The sequence below is a fragment of the Plecotus auritus genome, assembly GCF_963455305.1.
Source record: "Plecotus auritus genome assembly, chromosome: 6".
In the NCBI taxonomy this organism is placed as follows: domain Eukaryota; kingdom Metazoa; phylum Chordata; class Mammalia; order Chiroptera; family Vespertilionidae; genus Plecotus; species Plecotus auritus.
Window position 1 is genome coordinate 171,886,496 of NC_137773.1, and position 27,675 is coordinate 171,914,170.

Below are 27,675 nucleotides of genomic sequence, written 5' to 3' on the forward strand. Positions count from 1 at the left end.
TCACGTAGTCAGCCTCTAGCTGTATGTCCTCAGCAGGGCATAAGCTCCCCAGGTATTCCCGTGGGTGAGGCTATTGCTTCCCCCAGGCTAATGCTGGATGGATGGGAAAGATCTGCTTGAGAAAGATGGTTTCTGCAATATGGGGGAATGACTCAGCATGGGAATCCCAGCTGCTGACCTCTCAGCTCTCCCCCCAGAACCACCAACTGCAGACTCTCCTCACACAGCTCTAGACCGCTGCTCTGCCCTCCCTCTTCTAGAGCCCAAGGTGAGTGGCTGCAAATGCAATGTTTTGTGTTGGCTCTTTAAGAGGTTACCTTGGTTTCTAGTCATTTCTCCCAGGCGGATAGAAACCCTGCTGCTTTTCACAGCTAGATATTATGCAGGCACCTTTCCTAGTTCTGGTGCTCTGGGCTAAGGAACCCAGCTTGGGGTTTAGACCTTAGACTTCTCAGGGGGAACCCCCTGCAGCTGAAATATACCTCTGGACCTTCAGCTGCTGCCTGTGGGATAGCCTCCGCACTTCGTAGCAGTCTCAACTTGGGCTCCTCTTTAAGTCCTTGTGTTGTGGGCGGCAGGAAAGGCACCAGGTGTTAGACTGGTGGGGCCAGACTGGAACTGGGTTCAGCAACCTCGGTACTTGAGCTCTGGCTAGGAAAGAATTCAGAGCCAAGACTCAAACGCGAAGAGAACATTTATTTATAAAATCACAGAGGTAGAAGAAGTAATTCGTAGAAGAAATGGGCTGAGGAAACAAGTGATAGAGGCAAAGGAAGGGCCCTTGGATCTTGGGAGTGAGGAAGGTAACTGTGACACCTGGGGGGTATGGAAGGGGAGGGGAAAGGGGAGGGCTGCTCCTCCTGGAGCGTACTGGGTCCTCCAGCCTAAGGGTGTTAATGGTGGGGATTTTAGGGGAGGTCCCAGGAGAAGATCTCAATAGAATATTCAGCAGCTTTCCAGGTGTGTCCTTTCAGGTTTGGGGTCTCCACTGATTGATTGGTGGGCACTGGGTAGGGATCACTATTCAATGCAGCTGGTCCTGAGGTCAGCTGTGGCATCACTTGTCTGTTTTTCTGGGCCTGGAGCTGAAATACAACTGAGGCCTAAATTTTATCTCTAGGAAGGAAAGGTCAGAGGGTCCAAACCACATGCCCAGCGATATACTAGGGGAGTAAAGGTCACCCTGAGGATGAGGTTCCACCCTACAATTGTTCTTTGCTAGGCACCCAGGGCTTTCCGTCCTGGTGACCTTCTGTATGTGGCCCATCGTCCTTGCTCTGCTCATGTCTGTCTAACTGCCTACCACACTTGGTTATAAGGTTAGTCTTCAGTTGGTTATTCAGGAAGATTTTTCTATATTTTAGTTGTAATTCCAGTTTGATTCTGGAAGAAGGTCAGTGTAGCCTCCACCTAATCTGCTGCCATCTTGGTCAGTAAGTCTTTTTAGACATTACATCTTTAATTGCCTCTGATGAAATTTCAACAACATGGACATGGTATCTATCTGTTAATGTTCTGCATGTATAAACTGTGCTTTAGATGTAAAGCACAAAACCCACTTTTTATCCCCCTTGGAGGCAATGTCACCCTCACTGAGAATGAAACCTAGATGCTAATTTCAAATCCTGGCTCTGCCCACTTATGAGCTGTGTGGCCTTGTGCAAGTTATATAACCTCTCCTCTCCTCAGTTTCCTCACCTGTAAAATGAGGATAATAATGTTATTTGCTTCTGGGGTCATCAGGTTACATGAGTTAATGTGCATTGAGAACTTAGAACATTGCCTAGCACATGGCCTTGCTGCCTAAAAGTTTGCTGTGGTCATCCCCCAGGCTCTGTAGCATAGAGTGGGAATATGTTAGCCTGGCATTCAAGGCATAGTCATCTTCTTACCCTTTGCTGTGTCTCTCTCACAAAGCTTAACCCAAACCAAGTCTTCGCCTGCCTTGTAGGTCTGTGCCCATCACTGCCAGGCTGGTCCCACCATCCTCACAGCCTGTCCACCATGGCTTTAACCTCGAAACCAGCCTAACACATCTTCATCTCACCACCCAAGAAAAACCAGGCCATCATTAGCAGTTACTGTTTCAATGGCAAGAGAAACTGAGGATGGTAAAGAATTCATAAACAAGAGTAGGGGAGAAAAAACAATTGTTCCCCTTCACTGGCTCTTGCCAGTTTTCCTGGGATTCCATCTGCAGGTTCTGAGCGAGCGAGGTATCTCAGAGGTTCCACCTGAGTCACCAGAAACTGTAGGGGAGGAAAAATAATTTTCTTTCTTAGTTCTTCTTGGCTGAGACCCCATCATAAAAGACAGGTTAAAAAAGAGAAAAACAGGTAATTAACATTGAGATCTCATATTTATATGGGAGATGCCCAGGGAAAAATACTCCTGGAGGTGGCTTAGAATTCAGGCTTAAATACCAGCATAATGGGGAAAGGGCAGAGGGAGAGGAAAAGATCTTTAGGGAAGCTGAATGGGCCCTTAGAAGAATAGTTGGGTGTGGTGTCTTTCTGTTGTCTCCTGTAACAAGAGGCAATCTTCATGGTTGATGAAACTCCCTGGGAGGGGATTTATGACAATGAGATCCCCTTGGAGGAAATGCCTTCAGGCAGACAGTAGTTTAGAGTAGACCTCTCCCTGTATTTGCTGTTTTTTTAAGTGCCTACAGCTCAAAATCATTAATATGACGAAGTGGCATATTTGGATGGTAGCATGTTCTGCTTCCCTTCCTAAGGAACAGCTCAGACAAAGGGTGAGGCCCGAGGGGCTGGGGAAATGAGGAATGAAGACTGGGCAGCACCCAGAGTGAGAGGACTGGGGAGGGGTAGACAGGGGTCCAGGGAAGAAAAGGTCCTCAGGGCAGAGCCAGGGACGCTATTTTTGTGAGGCCTGAGGAGGTGTGGCGGGAGTGGGAAGCTGCCGAGGCTCTCCTATCTGGCTGAGTGTGCCATGAAAGCAAAGCCCCCTCCGCTCTTTTGTTGGCCATTTCTTAGGCTACAGTTTGCAGTCTGAGGGTTGATGTCATATCTGCCTCAGCACCAAAGACCGGACTTGTTCACTGCTTATTATAAAATGCCACGTTCCCCAAGCCCGGAGTTCCTCTCTCATCATGCAGCCTTCTTCGCGTGCAGGTGTCCGTCTGGGCCCCCATGTCACCCTGTGGGTTTTGAGAGAAAAGGGAACCTGCACAAATAGGCTGCTGGCTGGGCGAGAGTCATCAAGTCCTGTCTTCTGCCAGCCTTATTTGTTAGCTTCCAAGGAGAGTAAAATGGAACCCCAGCCCCGCTAGCCCCATGAGGTAGGAAGGGAAATGCCTGCAGGAGTAGCTGGGGGTGCTTAGAGAGAGTGGGGAGCTCCAAGGGGCTGGATCTCACCAAGGCCATGCTCACAAGCCAGGGACTTGAACTTTAGTGAGCAGAACCCTTGGAGGGTTAAGTCAGCAGTTTGGGTTCTAGAAAGAGCTCTCTGGCTTTGAGGTGGAGAACCGTCAGTGGGGTAAATGAAGGTGTGAAGGACATGGATGACCATCGGGGGTCATACAGGCACCATTGGACACAGAGATGGGGGAGTTAGATCACAGATGGTCACTGACACAGAGTAGATATTGTCTGGGGAGAGTGTGTGACAAGAGGAGAGAAAGTTTTGGCCAGATCCCAGAAAGGAGCACTCAGGGAAGTAGGAGTTGGGTTGAAGGCAGGGAAAAGGGGCATAACATTGAGACCAATGACAGACAAAGAGAGGAAACCAATGGTGGGCTTCTCCCAATGCCAGCAGGTCACGGAGCCTGTGGCACTGCAGTCCCAGCCTGCAGGACTGAGGAGGAGGCACAGTGGGGAGCACACAGTATACCCTGACCTCAGGAGGCCACAACAACCAGAGCTAACATGGTGCAGGGGTGCAGGCTGTGAGGTGGGCAGGGAGGAGCCAGAGAAGGCTTTGGAGGAATCATGACATTTACTCAACATGTACTGAGTGTCTCCCAAGGCCAAACTCTGGCTAGATCCTGGGATAGGGACGGACCAGAAATAGTGTTTGCTTTGAGCATGAGCTAGGCAGGTAAGGACGTGATGGGAAGGCAGTGAGGCCCTCGTGCTTGAGATCTGTGCTGTCCTCTGAATAAGCAGGCTGGGGCAGGAGTGTGCCCTGGAGGAGTCGGGTCCCAGCTGGGCACCCCATCCAGCTGGAGCAGTGAGATAATGCTGAAAGGAGCCTGGTCAGTTTGCTTTATCATGTATGTAACTTGGGTAACTTGACAGAAGGGTATAGGGGTCCACTACATGCCTTGAAGGAAGGAGATGCAGAAAAACATAATTATTAAGCATGTACCAGATGCCAGGCACTCACTAGGTGCTCTCTGTGCCAACACTTCTCAAACTCAATGCTTTTATCAATCTCTGAAGAATTTCAGAGTTGAATCCAGTAGGTCTAGGGTGAGGTGCTGTATTTCTAATAAGCAACCCCCCCCCCCCCCCCGTAGCTCATTTAATCTGCACCCCAATGCTGTCCAGTGAATATAATGGGCTCCCTTTCATGGGCAGAAAAGCTGATGTTTTGTGGGTTTTCTCAGCTTGCCTAACAGTGTGCCATTAAAGAGAGTTGCACTATCCCTACCCTCCACCCATGTTTGGGTAAAAAACACAGCCCCCAAATCATCACTCCCTCCAGCCCCGTCTTGGTCCGCCCTAGGAGGCTCGGGTCTTCTACATCTGTGAATTCTAATCATTTTGTGGTCAACTGGCCTCCAGCCTGGAGCTTCTGAGCCTGCTTGCAGCAGTGTTTGAAGATAGCCTACCTCACAGGAAACCAGACACTATTGGCTAACTTTGCAAATAAAGATGCCCTCAGAGGGAGGAAAAGGGAAATGCTCTCTGACAGTCTACATGGAACAGAGTGGCTGATTGGCACATTCAGAAGTTCCCTTCCCAAGCCCAGCCCAGGTAGGAGCAGAGGACTCGATCAGCACCTGTGGGCACGTGGGGCAGGACACTGGTCAGAGGTTAAAGTGGGGTAATGATGCTGGTTTTCTTCACATGCCAACAAGGAAGACCATTAATCTGAGGATGTTGTAGCCTAACTGTCCGAAGGGCTTGAGGAGTAGGGAGCAGTGACTGATTAGATCACTTATGATATACTCAACATGATAGAATATGATCAGAAGCATTAGTAAGGGCCTGGAGAAATGCTCCATGATTTGACATTAACTTAAAAAAAAAAAAAAGCATCATTTAAAAGTGCACCTGAATGATACTGTAGAATTATTGTTAACCTTTTAAGGTGAGCAATAGTAGTAAAGGTTTTTTTTTAAAGGAGTCCTTATTTTAGAGATTCACACTTAACTGTGTATGGGTGAAATGCTATGATGTTTGAATTTATTTTTAAACAATCCAGCAGGGCATGAAGTCGGGAATAGATTAAATATTGACCATAGGTGCTCACTGTTGAAGTTGGGTGATGAGTGCATGGGGTTCTCTCTGCTTTTATGTATGTTTGAAATTTTTATAATAAAAGTGAAATTTTATAATAAAAATAGCACCTACATTTTAACTATAAATGTAAATATACTTAATATGAATATACAAATATAAAATATGCATAAAGATTGGACTTAAGAAGCTAAAAGCTAGTTATGGTTGAATCTGGGAAGTTAAATTGTAGATAGTTTGTGTGTTTTTTCCCTTTTATTTCCATGCTTTTTTGTGCAGCTACATTTTTATAAAGAGTACCTATTGCATTTATCATGAAGACAGCTTTAATTAATAAATTGCTGGCACAATATTGCTATACGCTGTTATAATCATTGTGAGAACACTCAAGTTCATAAGGTTTGTGTCATTGGAAAACTCGGTCTTCAGAAAGAAATTATGAGTGGGCACAGCTAGATTTCTCCTAACTCTCAGGCTGACCTGGTGCTTTCTCATGCCCTTGGGAAGGGAGCACCTACTGTGTGTCAGCCACATGCCAGCTATACTCCCCATCCCACCCCCTGCTTAACAACTGTCACTCTCTCCATGTCACAGATGGGTTGGGGGTGGGGGTGGGGTAAGACAGCTTGGCTTTGGGATGAAGCCCTGGCTCTGTATTTGACCTTGCTAAGTCTCAAGTCCTGCTTTCAAAATAAAGATGGACTGTGAATTGATAATTAGTCGTGAGTTTATATTCATTGAAGCTGGGTTATGGGTCCATGTTGAGTATCTGTGATGATTAAGGTATAATATATAAAGTTCTGACCACACTTCCTGGCCCATATTTGTTGCTCAAGAAACAATATATGTTGTCATTATGGGAAAATGAGGCTCAGAAAGTTTGTGTACTTCAAGATCACTGGCTACTTTCAGATAAGGTTGTGAGGGACAGGAGAGGAAGGGACAAGCCAGAGCTGACCCAGTACAGGACCACCTTCCTTTCCCTTCCCCATCCCCACACTAACTCCCACCCTCCCTGAGCTCCCCATCCCACCCTGGCTGGGCTTTGGAAGGGCAGCAGTGTCAGAGATCCTGGCCTCAAAGAACAGACTTCCTGAGACATTCGGCTGACGCCTCTCCAGCCCAGCCTCTGACCTGGAATGGAGTCTTCAGCTGCCCATTTCCATCAGGTTCAAACTTTGCCCCCTTGATGATGTTCAGAACCAGCATCTGCAGTGGCTGAGCTGGACAGAGAGGGGAACGTCTACTGTCGCATAGCAGGTCACAGCTATGAGCCAGGTGGCACAGGCCAGGTCTTCACTGACTTTTCCAAGGACTTGCTCTGATTCCCAGCAGCACATTCAGGGATCCTGAGTCTGCCCAGGAGCGCCAAGAGAAGCCTGAGGCTTCCAGCCTGATCCTGATCCTGCCTGCCCACCTTGGGGGCTCAGAACATGCTGGCCGCCAAAGGACTGGAGTCCTCGTGGCTCTCTGGACACAGTGGGTGCTTCAACCACCTCATCGTTGGGTCTGGCCAAAGTGCAGCTATTTTGTATTTTGAGTCTCAGAAGGGAGAAAACCCATAGCACATCTCTTTAAATATCTCCCCAGACCCTTTTTGGCCTTTTCCTTAAACCTATGTTTATTATGAAACACTCAAAGAACAGTGTGCAGATTAACAAATTATTACAAACTGATCTCCAGGCAGTGGGAAGAACTGGGCCAGCGGCCCAGCAGCCTCCCTCTGTTTTTTCCTGACCCCAATGCCCACTGTCCCAGAAGTCACTGCCATCCTGACTTTTATGGTCTTTATTTCCTTGCTTGTGCTCATATGTTTACCACCCAGATGTGCTTCCCTAAACAATATGGATTATCACTGGGATCTGGGACATTTGGCTGCCTCCTCCCCTTTATGTATATGGATTTATGCAGTAGTCTGCCTTTTGGTCTGTATTTTAAAAATGTACCTATGTTGAAGGAGATGTAGATGCATGTAGAAAAATGTTGATGGCAGCATTGTTCACATGGTCTCAGACTGAGAGCCCCCCTACCCCACCCCTGGAGTGCACTGACAGTAGCATGATGACAAGAATGGAGCACTCACACAGTGGTGTCCTGCACAGCAATGAGGACAGATCACAGTCTCAGCAACAGCATGGATGAAACACTTCCAGAAATACTGAGATAAATTTACAGATAAACGCAAAACCGGTCCTTATCTGCAAGACAATTATCGCCTGCAACTCACTGACACAATTTTTATTTCCATGAGCAAAAATCATGGTATTGCTCTCAGCTGGTTACAACATAGTAGTAAATTAGATCAACCAATGAAAGGCAAAGGTGGCCCTGGAAGGGGTGCTAGGTAGGACACCAGCAATATTTGGGGAGTGGGGGCGGGGGGGGCGCTATTTCAAAGTCGTTTATAATTTGTCCTTATAGTTCCTTAGCATGGAGTTTGAGACTCTTCTGCCTACTTGGTCTTGGCTCTCTCTGCATCCTTGTTGGAGCCCTATACTCAGACTAAACCAAACTTCCGGAATGCTCTGAGGATAAGCCAGCCTCGTCTAACCCTACACATACATACACCTCTTAGAATGCAGGGAGAGCTAAGGCTGAGAAGGTAGAAGAGGGGCAGATGGAGGGGCCTTGAATTCAACACATTTTACCACTTGCACCCCGTCCCCTATGCAAGAAGATGAGTGGATCTCTACTCCTGCAGTGAGTCTACTTCAACCCACTTTTACATGGTGCCAAACACAGAGTCCAAGGCAAAACCAGCAACAGGAGGAAACAGTGCCTGAGGTGAAGGCCCTGTGCTGGGTGAGCACACCTTGCAGAACCTGCCTTGTTCTGGGTTTGACATGCCTTCCCTCTCTTTTCTTCAAAGTACCTTAAGGTATTTATCTACCTCTGCCAAAGGAAACTAAAATGTTGAAAAGAAATGCTTCATGAGTTTAGAAAATAGTTGAGGAAGAGGTGGAATTGTTTATTAATTAATTAATTATTAATTAAGTCAATGTCTATTAAGTACCTTTACCGTATGATAGTGTAAGCACAAATAACAATTAAAAATATGACACTTCTCCCTGTTGATGGGGAGCTGGGTGCAAAAGGTGAATTTCAAAGGAATTAAGAAGTACAAATTGGCAGTTACAAAATAATCCCGGGGATGTAAAGTACAGCATAGTGAATAAAGTCAGTAATATTTTATTAAGACGCCTTTACTTTTAAAAATTTCACTGTACTTTAATTAAGATTCTCTGGATCTTAATTTAAAATTTTGTATCTGTTTCTTCAATTACAGTTGGTCCTCATGTCCTTCTGTTTCTAGTATATCCTCTCACATGCTCTCTGCCTAGCCTTGGACCCAGGAGAGCTCCCCATGCTCAGATCCTCTGTACCTTTGGCTCCAAATCCCCTCACCCCCCTTCATTCCCATCTTTATCTTTGTCTACCTGGAAGACCCTCCCAGGCATTAAGACTGAACTTACATGGGCCAATTCTTGGGCTTCCCATAACTTTTTAAATATTCTGTCATGAAAAAATTAAACCTCACAATATTTTTTTTAAACATTAGACTGCAACTCAAACCCAGTCTTCACTCAAGGGCCTAGAAAGCCATAAACAGAGCCCAAGGAGGTTAAAAAACAAAAGAAGATGCACTGGAGCTAGCAAACAGTGAGCAGGACTTGAAACAAAAGGAGAGAGGGGATGAAGCCTCCTTTTGTTTACAACCTGAAAAGGACATTGGATAGAAGAAGAAAATAGATTTGGGCCACTAATAAGGGAGGAAGTATAGGAAAGGGAAGCTGATTGGAAACAGTGGGTAATGATGATTTTTTTAAAAAAAGAGTGGGCTTGAGAAAAGGAAGTGGACCAGAGGAAGTAGAACAAGCTGGGCGGGGAGTAAGCAGGTGCTTTTTATTTTTTTTAAAGCAAGCCCTTCAAAATTCATTTCTACAGGGGTCTGAAATCCACATCCATTCAAAACTCAGCTTCTAGGTTCAGTTCAAACTCTCCCAGCTCAACACCTTTTAATCAAACCTTGACATAATGGAAGAGAACATAAGGACCCCTGAGAAGAGCCTAGAGGGTATTGTTGCTGGCTTCTGCCCTAGGCTGTGCAGTGCAGCCTTGGTTGACAGTGTCTGCCTGAACTTGGTGTGCACCTTTCCGCTTGCAGCGCTGTCTGAATAAACCTAGCTGAGTAGACACTGCAAAGGCTTACTTACCTCTTTGGATACTGGAGTCCTCAGGGGCCAAGAAAGCCAGTGTTCAGCCTAAGTAGAAGTTAATTAGACTCCTGATAGCCCCTTGACCTCCCCTGAAGACCACCCCCAAGGACTGATCCTACCCCCATTTGCTGCCAGGAGGCCCTATCTTCAGTCTCATTTCCCAATCCTGGATCCAGAAAGAAAAGGTCCACCCAGCTTGGGCCCACCCTTCCTAAAAAGGTTCCTTGATTAAGCTATTAACTTCAATGGAATAATTTAGTGATGGGGAAGCCCTACCTGCCATCAGATTTCTGAGTCAGATTTCTGATGTAAATGGTGCCCGCACATGCTCTGGGGCTATTGTCTAACAAGGCTGGGTTTGAACTGGCTCGAGTGCTAAGACAGACTTCAAATCCCTTTCCCAACCAAGTAAAACCCTGGGCCACCCCGGAATAACACAGTTGAGACAGCAGCTGGACCTTGACATTTGCACAGAAGAAAGAACAGGAATTGCTCATTCTGGTGTCTGTTCCATGATCAGACATATTCAATAGCCATGCATTAAATGTGTTGAAATGAGGGCCGTATTTTCTAAGTTTTCTGGAGGGTGGGCCTGTGCTTTTTTACTGGAGATCTGCCTTGGAAGGCTGGTGTGTCTCTTCTTTCACTTCTCTAGGCCTTTCATTCATTAATTTACTCATTCATTCACCCATTCATTCATTCATTCATTCAACACACTATGGGCCACTAAGCTCCTAGAGTTCAAGGGCCCCTGGCCCATGATCAGAAAGGACACCTGTGTACACTGTGAGCAACTCTGGGAACAAGGCAAGTAAAGGCCTGCTGTCACCTTATTCACATGGAGCTCTGGAATGAAGGTCTAGGGTACAATATTAATTCTTCTATAAATATTCCTGTACATTTGCTCTGTGCCAGAACTCTTCCTTTGTTGAACAGTGGTCAACAGAGCTGAAGAGAACACCCACTGTTCTTCTCTTAGGAACCCCTAGTCTTGGGTAGGGGAAAGGGATGTATGCAAAATTGGGAAAAACGCTGAGACTGGCCACATTTGGGCCCAAACTGCAGCCCTGCCACATGCCAGCTGTGTGGCCTCAAATAAGTCGCTCACCTCTCTGAGTGCATCTACGTGCCCATAAAGTAGAAATAATTCTTTATGGTACCATTAATTGAGCATGTACAACATGCTGCTATTATTATATTAGGCTATGAGGAGCTCGTTGAAAGCTTTGTTTTTCTGTTCTTTTCTCTGTATCATGATGCACTATTGCTCATAGCAGGGGACTCCAACATGCTGAGTGAGTATCTACTATGTGCATTGTGCAAGTGTTGAGGCAGAGCAAGTAGAGACTGGGACAATTCTGGGGTCTTTGCTGGTAGTGCTGAGCCACCATGGAGCTGAATCCTCTTACCTGAGTGGACTCTCTGGACAGCAGGTAGTGGTCCCAAGCTAGAATGATGCCCCTGATCAGCCATTTTACTTGTAATAAGCAATGAGGCCCCTGATCAGCCATTTTACTTGTAATAAGCAATGAGGCCAATAAGCAGTCAGGCAAAACCATCCCTCCCGGAGCATATCTGAAATCGTGTTCCATCTTGAGGATAAATTGCCACACTACTGCATTCTGTTTTTATCAAAGTCTTTGTCTTTGTGGCCTCTTCGCTGTTGAGATGACAAGCCCCTTCAGGGCTGAGACCGTGCCTGGCTGATCTCTCCACGTGCCCCCTGCCATGCAGAGCTAAGTGCCTGTAGGACTTCATATGTGTATGTAGAATGGATGTTGAGCTTCTCCAACCAGGACCACCCCTGATGTATTTGATATTTCACTGCCAATTAGAAAAAATATCCCTGTATGTGTACAGCCCTGAACTAGGGCACCCAGCAAGGTCAGGGGCTGGATTTGGACCTCCCTGCCACTTAGCCTGGAAGTCAGTTGTTTATTTCTAACCACTTCTGCCTTCTCCACACTCTTCTCCCAGCTGTCCCCTTCCTCTCATCAGGAATATGCCTGGAGCCATTTAGCAGGGCAGCAAATTAAACATAGGACTTTCCCTTCAGAATTGCAAAGAGGACTAAATAGATAATGATGGTGAGTAGTTAGAAATGAGCCTGCAAGCTTAGTAAAAGCTCAGTAAAGTTTGGCTTCCTCCCTCTTCCCTCCCCTCTCCCCCCACCAAAAAAAAAAAATCTAAAAATGAAATATTTTTTTATTTTAGAGGGGAAAAATAAAACAACCTTTACAGACCAAATTTTCATAACACCTAGGATAGGAGTGAAATATGAGAGTCCACAGATAGCCTGGTTGGCTCCAAAGGTTGTCCAAAGTGCTTCTGCTTCCTCATGCATTTATTAAGTGCCTGCTGTATACTATGCACTGTGCCAGGTGCTCGCTTCAAAACAGCGCTGTGGGCAGGCATGAGAATGAACCCCAATCTTGCAGATGAGGAATGTGAGACCCAGAGGTTCCAAGTTCACCCAAGGTCACTGGGCCAGAGAGGGCAGGCATGGGATGCAATCTCAGGAGAGCCCGTCTGCAGCCCTCAGCCTTCCTGCCCATCTCTCTGCTCACCCAGGAACACTTACCCGGACATTTGTAGGAGGTCCCTGTGTCTAAGGCATGGTGCCAAGAGTGGAAATCAAACCCACCTCATGAAGATTTGGCAAAATCAAGCCAACCCCAAAGCACAAAGTTTCTGGGTTTGCAGGACTGAGCACAGGCACTTGAAAGGCTGCAAAATGATTTATATTGACGTTGGCCTCCTCTCAAGGTCAGGATGCCAGCTCCTTTCACTGCAGGGAAAGGGAGGGAGAGGGTAGCTAACCCCAGGATCCCTAATTATGACCCCAAGGATTTGACTATTTGCCCTGTTATTTGCATGTCTGGAAAGATATGTGTTTTTTTCAAGCCACCATCACCAGTGTCTTCCCCTGTCAGCTTGTGCCATTTGAAACTGACATTTGTGTGGTTCTAAAATGGTTGCATATTAGCCATTTTATATGGTTCAACTTAAATGTTATTGATTAAAGTCACACCCAGAGGTTTCTTTCTGAGAAAAGGGCACTGCAGCCTAAAGCAAAGAAAGTATAGGCTTTTTATAGGGGTGAGAACTCCATCCCAGCCTGAGACAGCCCAGGCCAGAGCCTTGGCCTACTTAGTTCTGGCAGAGTCTGGGTCAGATGCACAAATGGGCCTGGACACAAGGCAGAGGCTGGGAGGGAGCACCAAAGCCCTGGCTGGGTGGGTCCCCACCCTGGCAGAAACATCATCTTAGTGAAACCAGCATGAAAAGGAAGCAGTGGGGTGTGGAAACGCCCTTGGTTAAAGAAGCGTGAGCTTTGCTTTTAGTTGTGGTGGAGAGGGAGGCAGTAAGAACCAGGAGGTGTGCCCCAAATATGGTTGGGGTTTCTGAGGTACCTATCTGTGATATCACAAAGAAGAGCAGAAGGCCTCAGGGACCAGGGCACAAGGCTCCTCTTGTGGCCTCTGGAGAGAGAGGAGTGAGTCCTGGCTGGGAGGGGGATGGGGAGAGGGACAATATGGGAGAAGTATGACTTCCCAACCTGCTCAGAAGGGTCTTCTCTTTCTATTTTTGTTCAGGAGGAAACAGGAAGTAAGAAGAGTGGGGAAAGCTAGGCCAAAGTCAAGTGTGGGGCTGGTAATTATCAAGTTAATTAGCCATCCAGGCCCAGTGCAGCAGGCTGAGCACAGTCCTCCATAGTGGATCAAGCAGCACTTTTATGGTGATACCTCCTCTTCTCTAGGAGCGGTTGGATGACCTACCTTGTGGGTTTGCTCAGAAGTGAGGGATTTCTGACAAGAGGAGGCTTCCAGTGCTAAAACTGGAAAAGTCCAGGGCAAACCAAGGCAAGGTAGTCACCACAGAGCATATGAATCTATGTCTTATCTCTTAAGGGAAGGAAGGACTTGTTGGTTCTGAGAGGAAAAGGAAAAAACTGGCTCCTAAAAAACAAAATGAGGGCTGTTGGGTGTGGGTCTGCTCAGGGCTCTGGAGAGTGTCTGAGACCTCTTTCTACAGTCTCAGCTTCCTGCAGGAGACATTAGGGTCCAGAGGGTGGAGGAGGGGGAAATAAGTGAAGGGGGCAGAGAATTGCTTTAGGAAGTTGGGACTAGAAGTGTGAATTATGACTGCACCCCTACACCATCCCACACCTTCATTTCCCTGCCAATGGCCCTCTCTCCCACATCCACACACTGATAAAGCTAGCTACTTATGGAGAAACTTTTAAAAATATATATATATATATATATATTTAAAGGTTTGGCCTGGCTGGTGTTGTTCAGTGGTTGAGCATTGACCTATGAACCAAGTCATTGTTCAATTCCCAGTCAGGGCACATGTCTGGTTTCACACTCCATCTCCAGCAAGGGGCATGCAGGAGGTAGCCAACCAACCGATGATGCTTCTCTCTCATCGATGTTTCTATTTCTCTATCCTCCCTTACTTTCTCTCTAAAAATAAATAAACATATTTTTAAAAAGAAAAAGAAAAAATGGTTTGTCTTGTGCTTCAAAAAACTTAGATTCAAATGCTAGCTGACCCACTGACTGGGTAGCCTTGGGCCAGTCACTCTTAGAGAACTGACTTCCTCTAATGTAAAAGGAATCAGTTACAGCCTCCACAGAGACAGCCTTGAGGACAACAAGACAGCATGTCTGACATTGAGAAATGTATTGCTTAGACACCAACCAATATTTGTTTCTTCCAGTCAGCCTATGTATGGGGACAGACAGAATTCCGACTTTGTCACTCTGAGAACTCATGCTGATCCTTGTTTTCCTTTCTGATCCAGACCATCACCATGCCTACCTCCTTCCCTGAATCAATTTCAGAAGACTTTCAGTATGATGAGAGTGCGGAAGCCTGTCATATAGGAGATATTGTGGCCTTTGGAACTACCTTCCTGCCCATAGTATACTCCCTTGTCTTTGCCTTCGGCCTGGTGGGAAATTTGCTGGTGGTGTTTGCCCTCACCCATAGTCAGAAGCCTAAGAGTATCACCGACATCTATCTCCTGAACCTGGCCTTGTCCGATCTGCTTTTTGTAGCCACCTTGCCTTTCTGGATTCACTATCAGATAAGGGAACAAGGCTTTTACAACGCCACGTGCAAACTCACTACTGCCTTCTTCTTCATTGGCTTTTTTGGAGGCATATTCTTCATCACCATCATCAGTGTCGATAGGTACCTGGCCATTGTCCTGGCCGCCAACTCCATGAACAACCGGACAGTGCAGCATGGCGTCACCATCAGCCTCGGCGTCTGGGCAGCAGCCATCTTGGTGGCAGCACCCCAGTTCATGTTCACAAAGCTTACGGAAAACCAGTGCTTCGGGGACTACCCTGAGGTCCTGCAGGACATCTGGCCTGTGCTCCGCAACATGGAAGCAAACATTCTTGGCTTCCTGCTCCCTCTGCTCATTATGAGTTACTGTTACTTCAGAATCATGCAGACACTGTTTTCCTGCAAGAACAATAAGAAAGCTAAAGCCATTAAACTGGTATTTCTGGTGGTCATCATGTTTTTCCTCTTCTGGACACCCTACCACATTATGATTTTCTTAGAGACACTCAATCTCTATAACTTCTTTCCCAAATGTGACACGAAGCGGGATCTGAAATTGGCGCTCAATGTGACTGAGACAATTGCATTTATCCATTGTTGTCTCAATCCCCTTATCTATGCATTCGCTGGAGAGAAATTCAGAAGATACCTTTACCATCTGTATAGGAAATGCCTGGCTGTCCTGTGTGGCAGATCCGTCCATGTAGGTTTCACCTCATCTGAATCACAAAGGAGCAGGAGGGAAAGCGTTCTGAGCAGCAACTTGACTCACTACACCAGCGATGGAGATACGTCCATGCATCTCTGAAGAGATCCCCAAAGCCTTGTCCCTCCAGAGAGCCTGGAGCTCCTGAGTCTGACATTGAAAAATGAGGACAAATTTTTTTTTGTTTCTTATGTGCAAGAAATAATAGGCCCAGTGGCTTCCCCCAAAACCCTAAGGTGTTTTTGAGAATTGTGCTCAAAACTTGAATGATTAAGGATAGGCCTGTCTCTTACTGCAAAAGTCAGAACTTTTTTGTTTACAAATAACAAAAGTTTGACTCAAACTAGCTTAGGTCAAAAGGAGGTGTAAGTATTGTTCACACTGTGGCACTGACAAGGGGGTGGCTGAGCCCTCAGAGTGCATGGGACCGGGGTTTGAATCAAGCCAGAATTTCCTCTCTCTGATTCTCAAATCTTTACATGGTGACTGAGCTCCCAGACTCACATAGCACGGCTTTGTCATCAGAAAGGGACTGAGACCCATTCTTCCCTCTCTGTTCTCAAGGTCAAAATTCCTAAGGAAGGGCTCTGATTGGCCAAGTTTGTATCAGATGCTTATCGTTACATCAGTTGGTAGTATTCATGGGGTAGATAATATGGCAGTTTCCCTTCCAATCTCATGGCTAGTGATTCACAGAGATGTATTTCCAAGAAGCTGGAGAGGTAAGTGCTGTTTTGATTAGAAAGAACAAGAGCTGCCCACCAATTTTACCATGTGTCTGGCCTAGCCTCCCCTTCAATCACACCAACCAGTACACACTATTAGTCTCCTCTTCAATAAACCCCTTCTCTCATGTCCCCAAACCTACAAAGGTTCCCCAATGCCAACTGCCTCAAGTCCAAACTCAAATGCTTGGCCTCTGAGACCCTCCAAGAGATTACCTATTGCCTCCCCTTTTCAAAGGACTCCACCCACCCTGTCATCTAGATTTCTTCCATCTGGCTTCATGTATCTCCCCCTGCTTCTGGGCCCAAGGGGAATAGAAAGAACCCTGGCTCAAACTGAAAAGGGTTTTCAACTCCAACTCTCTATCACTTGCCCATTGAGTGGCCTAGGACAACTGAACTTCAGTTTCCTCATCTGTAGAATGGAGATAATGGCACTTTTCACATTGGTAGCATTGTTTCCAGTATGAAGAACCAGCCACCAACTGTTGCGGGTCCCAACTTTCATCTGGTTCCCAGACCACAACTTGCTCCCCACCTGGCACCATGTTTAAGTGATGGTGTTGGCAGAGCCTGGAGGAGCCTGCAGGTCTGCTGCATGCTCTAGCCCAGACACAGAGAAGGCTAGTTCCTAGAGTGACATTCTGTGGGTGCTCCTGGATGTACGGATCAATAACCTGCCCTGACCCCGCCCTCCAGACTGCCTTGAACATTCCCTCCCAATCATCTTGGGCAAACCCTGCCCACCTGGAAATAACCCCATCATTCATACCACTGCCGACCTGGAGAGCCAGGATCACAGGAGTGGCTTTCTTTTTTTCAGTTAACATTTGGGATGATCTAAAACTTTAAAGCTTGAAAAACAGCTATAATGATGCTAAAGAAAATGTCATCTGTAATCTGACCATGCAGTATTGTCATTTGCCCATCCAGATCTTGTTCATACCCTCGTCGCGATCACAATGTACAGACAGTTTTGTAATCTGCTTTTCTTCTCTTAACATGAGGGCACATATTGCTTTCTGTTCCTCCATAGTTTTGTGATGATCATTTTAGAAGACTGCCAGGATGTGCCCTCATTAAAGGCATCTGACTCGTTGCTGTATTTCTGGTACCTCCTTGGCAGTCAGTATGTTTGTTTAACCAATGAGAGGATGAATCATGTCCTGTCAAGATCCTGTCAAGATCCTGTAATTTACTCCCAATTGCTTTGTTTATAAACATTTCACTTATTTCCAATATTTACCAAATATAAACATGTGTGTTTTCCTTTCTCCTCAATTATTTCCTTTGGATAAATTCCACACCATGGGGGATAACTGGGTCAAAGGGCATGGGAAATTTTTAGCTACTGACACATAACATATGAAAGAACATCACGAAACCTTTATTAAGCATACTTTCTATGCAATATGTGAGCTCAGATCCAGAGTTGTTCCAAAGATACATGAGACCCATCCTCTGCCCTCAATGCTTAAGCAGTGCTTAACATTGAAGTGCAGAACAGAGAACTGAACAAATAAGTATAATTTGTAATAATTGGTAACACAAGGGCAGGGACTTGTGACTGAATATGTAAGGGTAAGGGTTCTCCAAGCAAAAAGGAGGGGATCGCATTCTAAGGCAAGAGGGTAGCATATGTAAAGGACATGAGTGAGAGAGCATGGGGCCCTTAAGAGAAAAGGCATTGGGAGCAGAGTGGGTGGTGGGAACCTTCTGGAGTGTTGGCTCAAAGAACCAGTGAAGGGAACTGTTCTCAGGTATTCACAAAGTTGCTCCATTGTTACATGATCCTCATTCCAGCTGTTGAATCATGAAACTTTTCATTAAATCTTAACTTATATTGTATATTTGAAAGTTGCTAAGAGAATAGATTTTAAAAGTTCTCACCCCACCTCCCCACCCCCCAAAATTATAACTATGTGAAGTGATGGATGTGTTAACTAACCTTATTGTGGTGATCATTTTGCAATACATACATATATAAAATCACTACATTGTACACCTTAAACTTATACATTGCCGTGTGTCAATTATGGCTCTGGAAAAAAAGAGCAGAGATCATAGGTAGGAAATGAAAATTCCCCAGAAAGGAGGTCTGCAGGTAGATGATGTTGGCAGGAAGGGGATGCCCTGAGCACCCAGAGAGAAAATTCACATCTGGCTCCACAGGCTGACAACTACACCTGGGACCATGGAAACGCAACTCTGAGAGGTCCATCTTGAGTACCACCTGGCCGCCAGATGGTGTCCCATTATGCCCTGAAATTCAGGCAATCTGTCCCAACTCACAAGCTAATTTTCTCCATCCGTGCCCCACTCTCCTGGCCTTGGGACCACTTCAGTTTCAACATGACTTGTAATACTGTTGGCTTAACTGCTGAGCTAACAACCACATTTTGGGCTACCCAAAAGTAGTAGTATCTGAGAGCAAGTGAGAGAATTAGGTCTTAGCAAATTTAGAAATATCTGGTTTCTTTTCAAGACTCCCTCCATCCATAGGAGGGCTGAGCCGTTTTCTCAAAGATATGTGGAGCTATGTTTCCATGTCTGTTGTTTGAGGCACGTTGTTAGGCAATAGCCAGAGTTTCTCCACAAATGCCCTAGACAGCTCTAGAAACCACAAAACAGGCTCGACAGGAAAATCACTCTTACACCATAGTTCCTCATTTATTTAGGTAGAAACAAAAATAAATTTTCACTTGCATTTCTTTGAATACTAGATAAGATAAGGTTGTTCAGTTTTCATTGTGTTTATTTTATAGTACAGGCCCAGCACACGAAATTCGTGCATGGGTACAGTCCCGAGGCCTGGCCTGCGATCTTCCCCAGCTGCCCGCAGCTGGCCCCGCCCCCCCGCTGCCACCCACCCTAGGTCCCCCGTTTGCCATTGGGTGATCGGTGCCTGATGGTTGGGAGAAGGGAACAAGAGGTGGTCAGTGCACTTCATAGTGACTGGTCTAGTGTTAGGGTCAATTTGCATATTACCCTTTTATTATATAGGATTCTTTATATCTTTCTTCAGATTATAAAAGAGATGTACAGTCATAGAAAATACCTCTTGCAGTCTGGGGCTCTCGCAGTCCAGGGCTCTTGCAGTCCAGGACCCCTGACTCCTTACTGCCCGCCTACAATGGAGGTGGGAAAGGCTCCCGCCACCACCGCTGCACTCACCAGCCGTGAGCTGGCTTCTGGCTGAGCGTCACTCCCCCTGTGGGAGCGCACTGACCACCAGGGGGCAGCTCCTGCATTGAGTGTCTGCCCCCTGGTGGTCAGTGCATGTCATAGCGACTGGTCTTTCCACCATTTGGTCAATTTGCATATTAGCGTTTTATTATATAGGATGGGGATAGTTTCAGTTTTGCAATATGAAAAGAATTATGGAGATGGATGGTGGTGATGGTTATACCATAATATTAATGTACTTAAAACTACTGAACTGGCCCTGACCGGTTTGGTTCAGTGGATAGAGCGTCAGCCTGCGGACTCAAGGGACCCAGGTTTGATTCAGGTCAAGGGCATGTACCTTGGTTGCAGGCACATACCCAGTGGGGAGTGTGCAGGAGGCAGCTGATCGATGTTTCTAACTCTCTATCCCTCTCCCTTCCTCTCTGTAAAAAATCAATAAAATATATTTTTTTTAAAAAAAGAAAGAAAACTATTGAACTGTATACTTAAAAATGGTTAAAATGGTAAATTCTATATTATGTATATTTTATCACAATAAAACAGTTGGAGTGGGAACAGCAAAATCTAGGAAGAGAAGGAGATGGTGATACTGACTCTGGGGAGGGAGGAGTGTCTTAGAGGGAGAAGAAGTAAAGATGAACAGGGCACCCACGAAGTCCTGTGCAATTTGCATGCTTAAAAAAGTTCACTTCTATACAAAATGTAAACAATCTGCAAAAGGCAACGAAGATAGAATTTATTCAAGGTTTTGCACAGTTGATTTCAGGAAGGTCGGCTTTCAATGCATCATCCACCATCATTTTGGATATAATTGGATACAGCTGTCTCAGTATAATGTAGAGCTCATTTACCTGCAAAATGAAAGAATGAAAAACAAGCATGAGCAACTTAATTTCAATCTCTAGTAAATTATTTTTGGTCACATTTCACAAATTATTTATACCTTATATGAAAGGGAATTTATTAGAAATCCAAACCACTTATGGACACCCTATATCTTGGGCTTTTGCTAGCTGAAGTGATGCTCCAATCAGCAAGGAACTCCATTAGTACCAATTCTAAGAACTCCTTGGCATATGCAGGTAACCCCTTCTTGGGCCAAGAGGCTGGCCATCTGCCAAGCTGGAAAGTCTCATATCAAAAGGCTAATTTACACTTCCATCGGGAATGGATAAGTGTCCATTTCAAAGCACATTGTTTGACTGAGAAATAGAAGGAACCAGAGAAGAATTTCCACAGGCTCCCACCACCACATCTTCCCACTACCACATCTTCCCATCCACGTGCAGCTGTGCCCACACACTCCTGGTCTGATGAAAGAGTAGTCTCTGCTCTTGTTTAAAGCCAACCCTCCAAAAAATACAAAAAATAAATAAAATAAAATAAAGCCAACCCTCCACTGTGTGCTAGATCCTAGCCATCCTGCCTCCCAAGATTGTATTCCTGCATTTGTCCCCTCTCTTCTGCACCATTCCCCTCTCTGCTGGATCATTCCCAGTAAACAAACAAGCAGGCCAGAATACTTCCCATTTTTAGAACTCTCCTCTTGATTCCATATCTCCTCCAGTTCTTGTCCCGAGTCTCTACTCTGTTTAGAGAGACCCAAAAAGAGTTGTCTCCAGTTCTTGGTCTCCATTCTCTTGAAGCAATTCATTTTATCTCTTTGTGCCTAGGTTTTCTCAGGTATAAACTAGACATAACACTAGTACTTAGTGTTAAGGTTCCTGCTCCTTCAGGTCATCCGAGAAGCAGATGCCAAGATGGGCAGGGATTAGACAGTCCAGCGCTGTGTTAGAATAAACACACCTGAGGAAAATGGGAGGGGACTGGGAGAGCTTTCAGACCACCATGCAGGTGGGACCCTGGTGCTGGAGAGAGGGAAGGACAATTTCGTCAAGGACACTGGGTATCACAGAGCCAAAGTCACTGCCAGAGGAGTCCCACATCTTTGGGGAATGGACCTGCCCCCATGTTCCTGCCACACTCTTCACTGGAGGGGGTGCCACCTCGGAGCACAGTGGTCAACTTCTCCCCCAGTGGGAGGTCTGAGGGTGCCTTCCAACACCACCACAGCTGTCAGAAGAACTTATAGATTTGCTTAATTCCAGAAGAAGTACTTGGAATCTACCTGGATTGATATTGAGCCTCCACAAACATTGTCTTCAACATCCTGCCCTCTGGGTCCACCTTCCTTCTTCCCATCTTCCATCATCTGCTCAATGGCCACACTATTTTTATTCTTTTTTTCTTTCTTCTCTCTTTTCCCTTTCTCTTTAGAGTCCCATTCCCAGATCTGCCCTCTAAACACAATCCCCAGCCAGAAAGGCTGCAGGGAGATGGGGTAGGGCTCAGACAGACCTAATGTGAGCAGGGAAGGCTGGGACTCACTGCCCACACTCCACCTGCTCTTCACACTGGTCCTTCAATTCAGGTGGACCACAGCGGAGGCTGCCCCCAGGATTGTGGCCACACTCCCAGCTTACAGGACTTGTACCTGGGCCTGTCAGCTAGACAGGGAAGCTTTATCAATCAGCATCCAACCTACACCTGTCAGCTAAGAAGGGAGGGAAGCTCGGACCCATTGATACCCCCACCCTCTTCCCTACACAGTGATCTATTTCAGTTCCCATGTAGTCATCAGTGCCATCAATCCCCATAGTCAAGAGGAAGCTGAAAAAGCCAATACTTCTCCTTTGGGGCAAGTTGCAAAATTCTTCCTCAGTTCTCAGCATTATAAATCCTGTTTTTACTTTCACAGCTATATGCAAAAATCCAAATAGCATCTTTCTAAAACTGAAAGAAAAAAGCCACAACTTATCCTGATATGAGTTCCCAAGGCCCTCAGAGGAGAGAACTAGGAGAGGCTAATTCAGCAGAGTCACCTCTGTGCTTGATGGGACACTGTGGGTGCTCTCTTCCTGCTATCAATGGGGTGTGTAGCGAAGAGATGAGAAAGCACCCAGCTTTTCAGGAGGAGGAAGTTCAGGCACATATCCCCAGTGGAAAGCTAGCTCTCTAGAACGTACTGGATGACCCACAGAACTGAATTTGATGGACTCTTATTTCATGCTATCTCTCTCTCAAATCAATAAAAAACATATTAAAAACAACAACATCAATGCACATGTGGACCAGTCCCTCCTCAATACCAAACCACCTGTCAGTTGCCTTTTACCATAACTCTTCTCCCTAAGACCACATCTGAAAAACACACAGGAGCTCCAGAGGGACACAGCCTGGTGCAAATCCTTGCTCTTTCACCCACCAGCTACGAGACTTGGGCCAACTCTTAACACTTGGGACTCAAGTTTCTTCTTCCATAAAATGAGATTGACAATAACAGCTCACCTCCTAGTGCTGTAAGACTTAAATGAATTACTCTTTGTGAAGTTCTCAGACCTGGACCAGGCAGTTAACCAACATCCCATGACTATGAGTTGTAGGGCTGGTGGTTGTCGTTATTAGATATGTCATACCAGCAGAAAGTGGCCAGGCTGGGATTTGAGTGCAGTACCAGGTTACCACTCAGCCAGACTCTTTCTATGAAGCTGGGGTTTTTTGTTTGTTTGTTTTGGTTAATCCTCATCTGAGGACATTTCTCCATTGATTTTTTACAAAAATGTATTTTTATTGATTTCAGAGAGGAAGGGAGAGGGAGAGAGAGATAGAAACATCAATGATGAAAGAGTATCATTGATTGGCTGCCTCTTGCATGCCCCCTACTGGGGACTGAGCCTGCAACCCAGGAATGTGCCCTTGACTGGAATCAAACCCAGGACCCTTCAGTCTGCAGGCTGGCACTCTATCCACTGAGCCAAACCAGCTAGGGCTCCATTGATTTTTTAAAGAGAGTGGAAGAAAGGGGGAGACACACACAGAGAGAAACATTGAAGTCAGAAAGATGTCGACTGGTTGCCTCCCACATGTGCCCTAATCAGGGCCAGCCCGCAAACAAGGTATGTGGCCCTGACCAGAATCAAACCCAGGACCCTTCAGTCCGCAGGTCGACGTTCTATCCACTGAGTCAAACAAACTAGGGTGAAGCTGATTTTAATTTGGGAATTTCTATTCCTTAATATTCAAAAGACGGCATGAGGAACCGAAATGAGAGGTCACCTCCTCTCTCGTGTTACCAGCGTGTGACCAGAAGTTTTTAAGTTATGGTAGCCTTTCCTCTGGGCCCCTGGTTGTGTTGCCTGGGACTCAGAAGATTGAAAGCACCCAGCTCTCTCTTCTCAGACAAGAATTATTGTCCTATCTATGGGAATAGGGAGGGAATGTCAGAGGGACTCGGGAAATTCACTTCAAATTGTTTTCATTTTCGGATTTTGAAAAAATTGAACCGTTTCAAGCAGCCTAACAGCTTGCCCTTGGAACTAGATTAAGAATTAAGATCAAGAAGGTTTCCTTCATTTATTTCCCCGACTTTTATTTTGAACATGTTATAGCTAAGAAGTTAAATGAGTACTACAATAACCACCATATAACCTTTACTTGATTCATTAATTTTAACAGTCTGCCACATTTGTTTAGTCATTCTTTGTGAAGACAGAGAGGAAAGATTGAGCGAGAGGAAGAGAGAAATTGTTTTTCCTTTGGCTGAACCATTTGAGAATCTATATATATAAAAGGCTAATATGCAAAGTGTCCCCTCGAGAGTTCAACCAGGAGTTTGATCGCTCGCTATGATGTGCGCTGACCACCAGGGGGCAGTGCGGAATGAAGGAAGGCCCTAGCGGGCAGCTGGCAGCGGGGAAGGAAGGCCCTGGTCAGCAGCCAGAAGGCCCCAATTGGCCCTGATCACTGGCTAGGCCTAGGGAACCTACCCATGCACTAATTTCATGCATCGGGCCTCTAGTATTTTAATAGAAATCTTGATATTTAACTCCTAATCACATCAGCACTTCTAAGAGGAAGAATTCTTCCCACATAACCACAATATCATTATCATATACACAAGAAATTTAATATTGATTCAATAATTTCATTTGCCCAGCTGGCGTGGCTCAGTGGTTGAGCCTTGACCTATGAACCAGGCAGGAGGTCATGGTTCTTTCGATTCCCGGTTGGGGCACATGCCCGGATTGCGGGCATGATTCCCCAGTATGGGATGTGCAAGAGGCAGCTGTTTCTCTCTCTCCCTCTCCCTTTCTCTCTGAAATCAATAAAAAAATATTTTTTAAAAATAACTTCATTTAATATACAGTTCATACTCAGATTTTCTCCAATTGTCCCAAAGTTTTTCTTTATAGCTTTTTTAAAAAATCCAGGATCCAATCAAGGTTCAGCATTATATTTGCAGTTGATTGTCATGTCTCATTAGTCATCTTTAATGTACAGCATGGGTTGGCAACTACTCAACTTTGCTGTTGTAGGTTGAAAGCAACCATAAACAAGATGTAAACACATGGGTGTGAATGTGTCTCAATAAAACTTCATTTACGAATACAGGACGAGGGCCAGATTTGACCCATGAACTATATATAGTTTGCCAGTCACTGATCTAAGGCATTCTCCTGTCCCCATTTTTTTTTTTTTTTTTGGTCTTTTAAGACATTGACTTTTTTTATGAATCTAGGCCAATTGTCTTGAAGAATATCGCATATACTAGATTTGTCTCATTGTTTCTTCATGATTTAGATACATTGAAATGTTGGGCAAAAATGCAAGATGGATGAAGCAGGAGGCAAATGGGTCAGTTTGTTTCATTATTGGTGAGATTTAGTTTGATCTCTTGGTGAAAGTGGTATCTGTCATATATTTCCATTCTGAAGGCATTTCCCTGCCCCCCTTGTAATTAAAAAGTGAGGAGAAACTTCCAAACTACATAAAAATTTTGTCCCCCCAAAACCTTTCAACTAATGGTGTTAGCATTGATATCCACGCATTGATGATCTTTAGCTGGATCAATTATTACACTGAAATTTGCACAATTATGATGTTCTAATTCTATCATTGCTTCTATATATGCTAACTGGTGTTGTGGTGGATGTCCTGGTGTGCTTTCCTGGTTCCACTTCAGGACTGGGAGACTCCTTTCTCCAGTTGCTCAGTGTGTTGCCTGCTGAAGGTTCTCAGCTGAGGTCTGGCCCAGGAATTACCCTCAGTGGAAAGAAACTGCCTTCCCCAAGATTATGGTCACTCCCCCAGGACAGTCCTCATCTCCAACAATGTAGTGGGAAGGAATACAAAGGCCCAGGACTCTCACCCCAACTTGGTACAACTCTGATGGGTCATCCCAACTCCAGGGTCCTTGTGAAAACAGCTATTACTTCTGCTATGATGACATCCCAGTTCACCTCCCAGCTCTACCCAATCCTGCTTTTCTAAGTCCCCCACAGTGTTCATCCTAGAAGCCGTCCTAAGTAACTCTCCTGCATACAAATCTCTATTCTCTAGTGTGTTTTCTAGGGAACTCAATCTGTGACATTTATTCTTCTATAAAAGGTGTCTTTTTCCTATACTTCCTTTCCCTCATCCATGAGCATTACTATGGATTCATGGATTTTTCTGAAATTCAGTATGGTATCCATTCTCATCATTATTCTTTTTGGATGCCCAAATTCTCCCAGATTGAGCCAGTGGGAGCCCCTTCAAGCTGGCTCCTGTGTTCTTTTCATACGTCCCCAATTAGTATTTGAGCATATCCTTGCTTTCTGGACTTAGATTGAAACAAAGTAATCTCATCCCTCTTTTCAAAGGCACCAGTTCAAGAACCAGGTCTAAGCCAATTAGCTTTTGGCTTTTCCCTGTCTATGGATGGGTTCAAGGATAATCGAATTGGGGATGAGATCAAATGTCTCATCCCAGTCAGTATGGTATGAATGAGTCTATGAAGCCTGAAGCTGCTGCAGCCTTTTTGTCACCATGAAGGTAGCCAGCCTGATGAAGAAGTTGGATATGGGCAAAAAGAAAGAGCAGAGAAAATAGAGAAGTAGAACTAGAACTCTGATCAAACCATATCTGAAACCCACATACCTTTGGTGTTTATATTTACAGTTTAAGTTGGTATGAGTCAGATTTTCTGTTACTTGCTTCTGATACAATTGAAAGGTCAATTTGCAAGCTAATTTTGAGGTGTGTGTGGGATGTCTAAGTGGTGCTGCCAATTGCCCATTTTTCTAAGTCATAGAGTCAGTGTATCTCTTATCAATATGTATACTCTTTATATTTTAAGACAATTAATCATGAATTTGCCAAATATTTTGGTCCAATTTTTTGTTTTCACTTTTATTTTATCATGGATGTTGACATCCAAATGCTTTTAATTTTTATTCAGATAAGTCTACTCATTACTTCCTTTCTAAATTCTCTTGTATCAGAAAATCAGGAAGGATTTTGATATACTCTAAGCTGTCCAGAGCTCTGATGGACCCCAGTGGGAAACCCATCATATTCCACCCCTCTGACCATAGAGGTTGGTCATGGGTAAGCACCTGTTCCAAGATGGCTCAATGAGAGTCAATTTTAGGACATTTGTGGGAACTGTTGGGAAGAAGGCTCTCGCTCGCTCTGTTCAGGAGCCCTGACTGGTGGGATCTAGATGTGTTCATCACTGTTTTTCTATCATTTGGGAAGAGTCTGCAGAGAATGAGGCCAACACAAAGAAAAGCAGAAGCAAAAGATGGTGAAAGAGAGACTGGATCCTGATGACATAGCTTAATAAGCTGGATCCCATCACACCCAAACTTCTGGGCTTTTCATTACATAAGCCAGTGAATTCCCTTTGTATATTTACTTCAGTTTGGCTTTAATTTTCAGCACTTGTAACCAGAAGAATTGGGCAATAAAGGTCATAGAACATAATCTCACCCCGAGATAGTGCTTCTCTTTCAGATTAGAACTTTCCCAAACACCTTTGCCTCAGAGTGCTTTGTCCAGGCTGCACATACACACATACACCCTCAGAAGGGTTTTGTCTACTTGGGACACTGTCATTGTCCAGTCCAGCTCAGCTCTCTGATGGTCTCCTGATGAGTGTTACTTGGAGAGGGATTAAGAAGGACAGCATGACAGAGGATGCAGGGGGGAAATGATCTAGTAGAGTGAAAAGGTCCATTTCTCCTACCCAAACCTTAGTCTTGTCTCAGCCTCTGACTCACTGTGGAGGCTCTCCATCAGATACACCAGCCTTCAAACCTTTGTTTTTCCTATGACTTGGGCATGTTTCTTAATCTCTCTGTTCTTCCAGCATTCTCAAAAGTATATCCACAACAGAGCCAACAATATATATATCCTGTTTGTTTTATGTATATCTGTGAGAAAAGAGAGAGATTATTTCTTGTAAGGAATTGGTTCATGCACTTGTAGGGACTGGCAAGTCTGAAACC

General features: G+C 45.2%; 1 protein-coding gene across 1 annotated transcript; it reads left to right on the forward strand.

Annotated features, from left to right (window-relative positions):
* Positions 1-4,893: 4,893 nt before the first annotated feature.
* Positions 4,894-17,424, forward strand: CX3CR1 (C-X3-C motif chemokine receptor 1). Its single transcript, XM_080673953.1, has 2 exons — positions 4,894-4,940; positions 14,454-17,424. Exon 2 carries the CDS (start codon positions 14,463-14,465, stop codon positions 15,531-15,533), a length of 1,071 nt encoding a protein of 356 aa, XP_080530079.1. The 5' UTR covers positions 4,894-4,940; positions 14,454-14,462; the 3' UTR covers positions 15,534-17,424.
* The last annotated feature ends 10,251 nt before the right edge of the window (positions 17,425-27,675 follow it).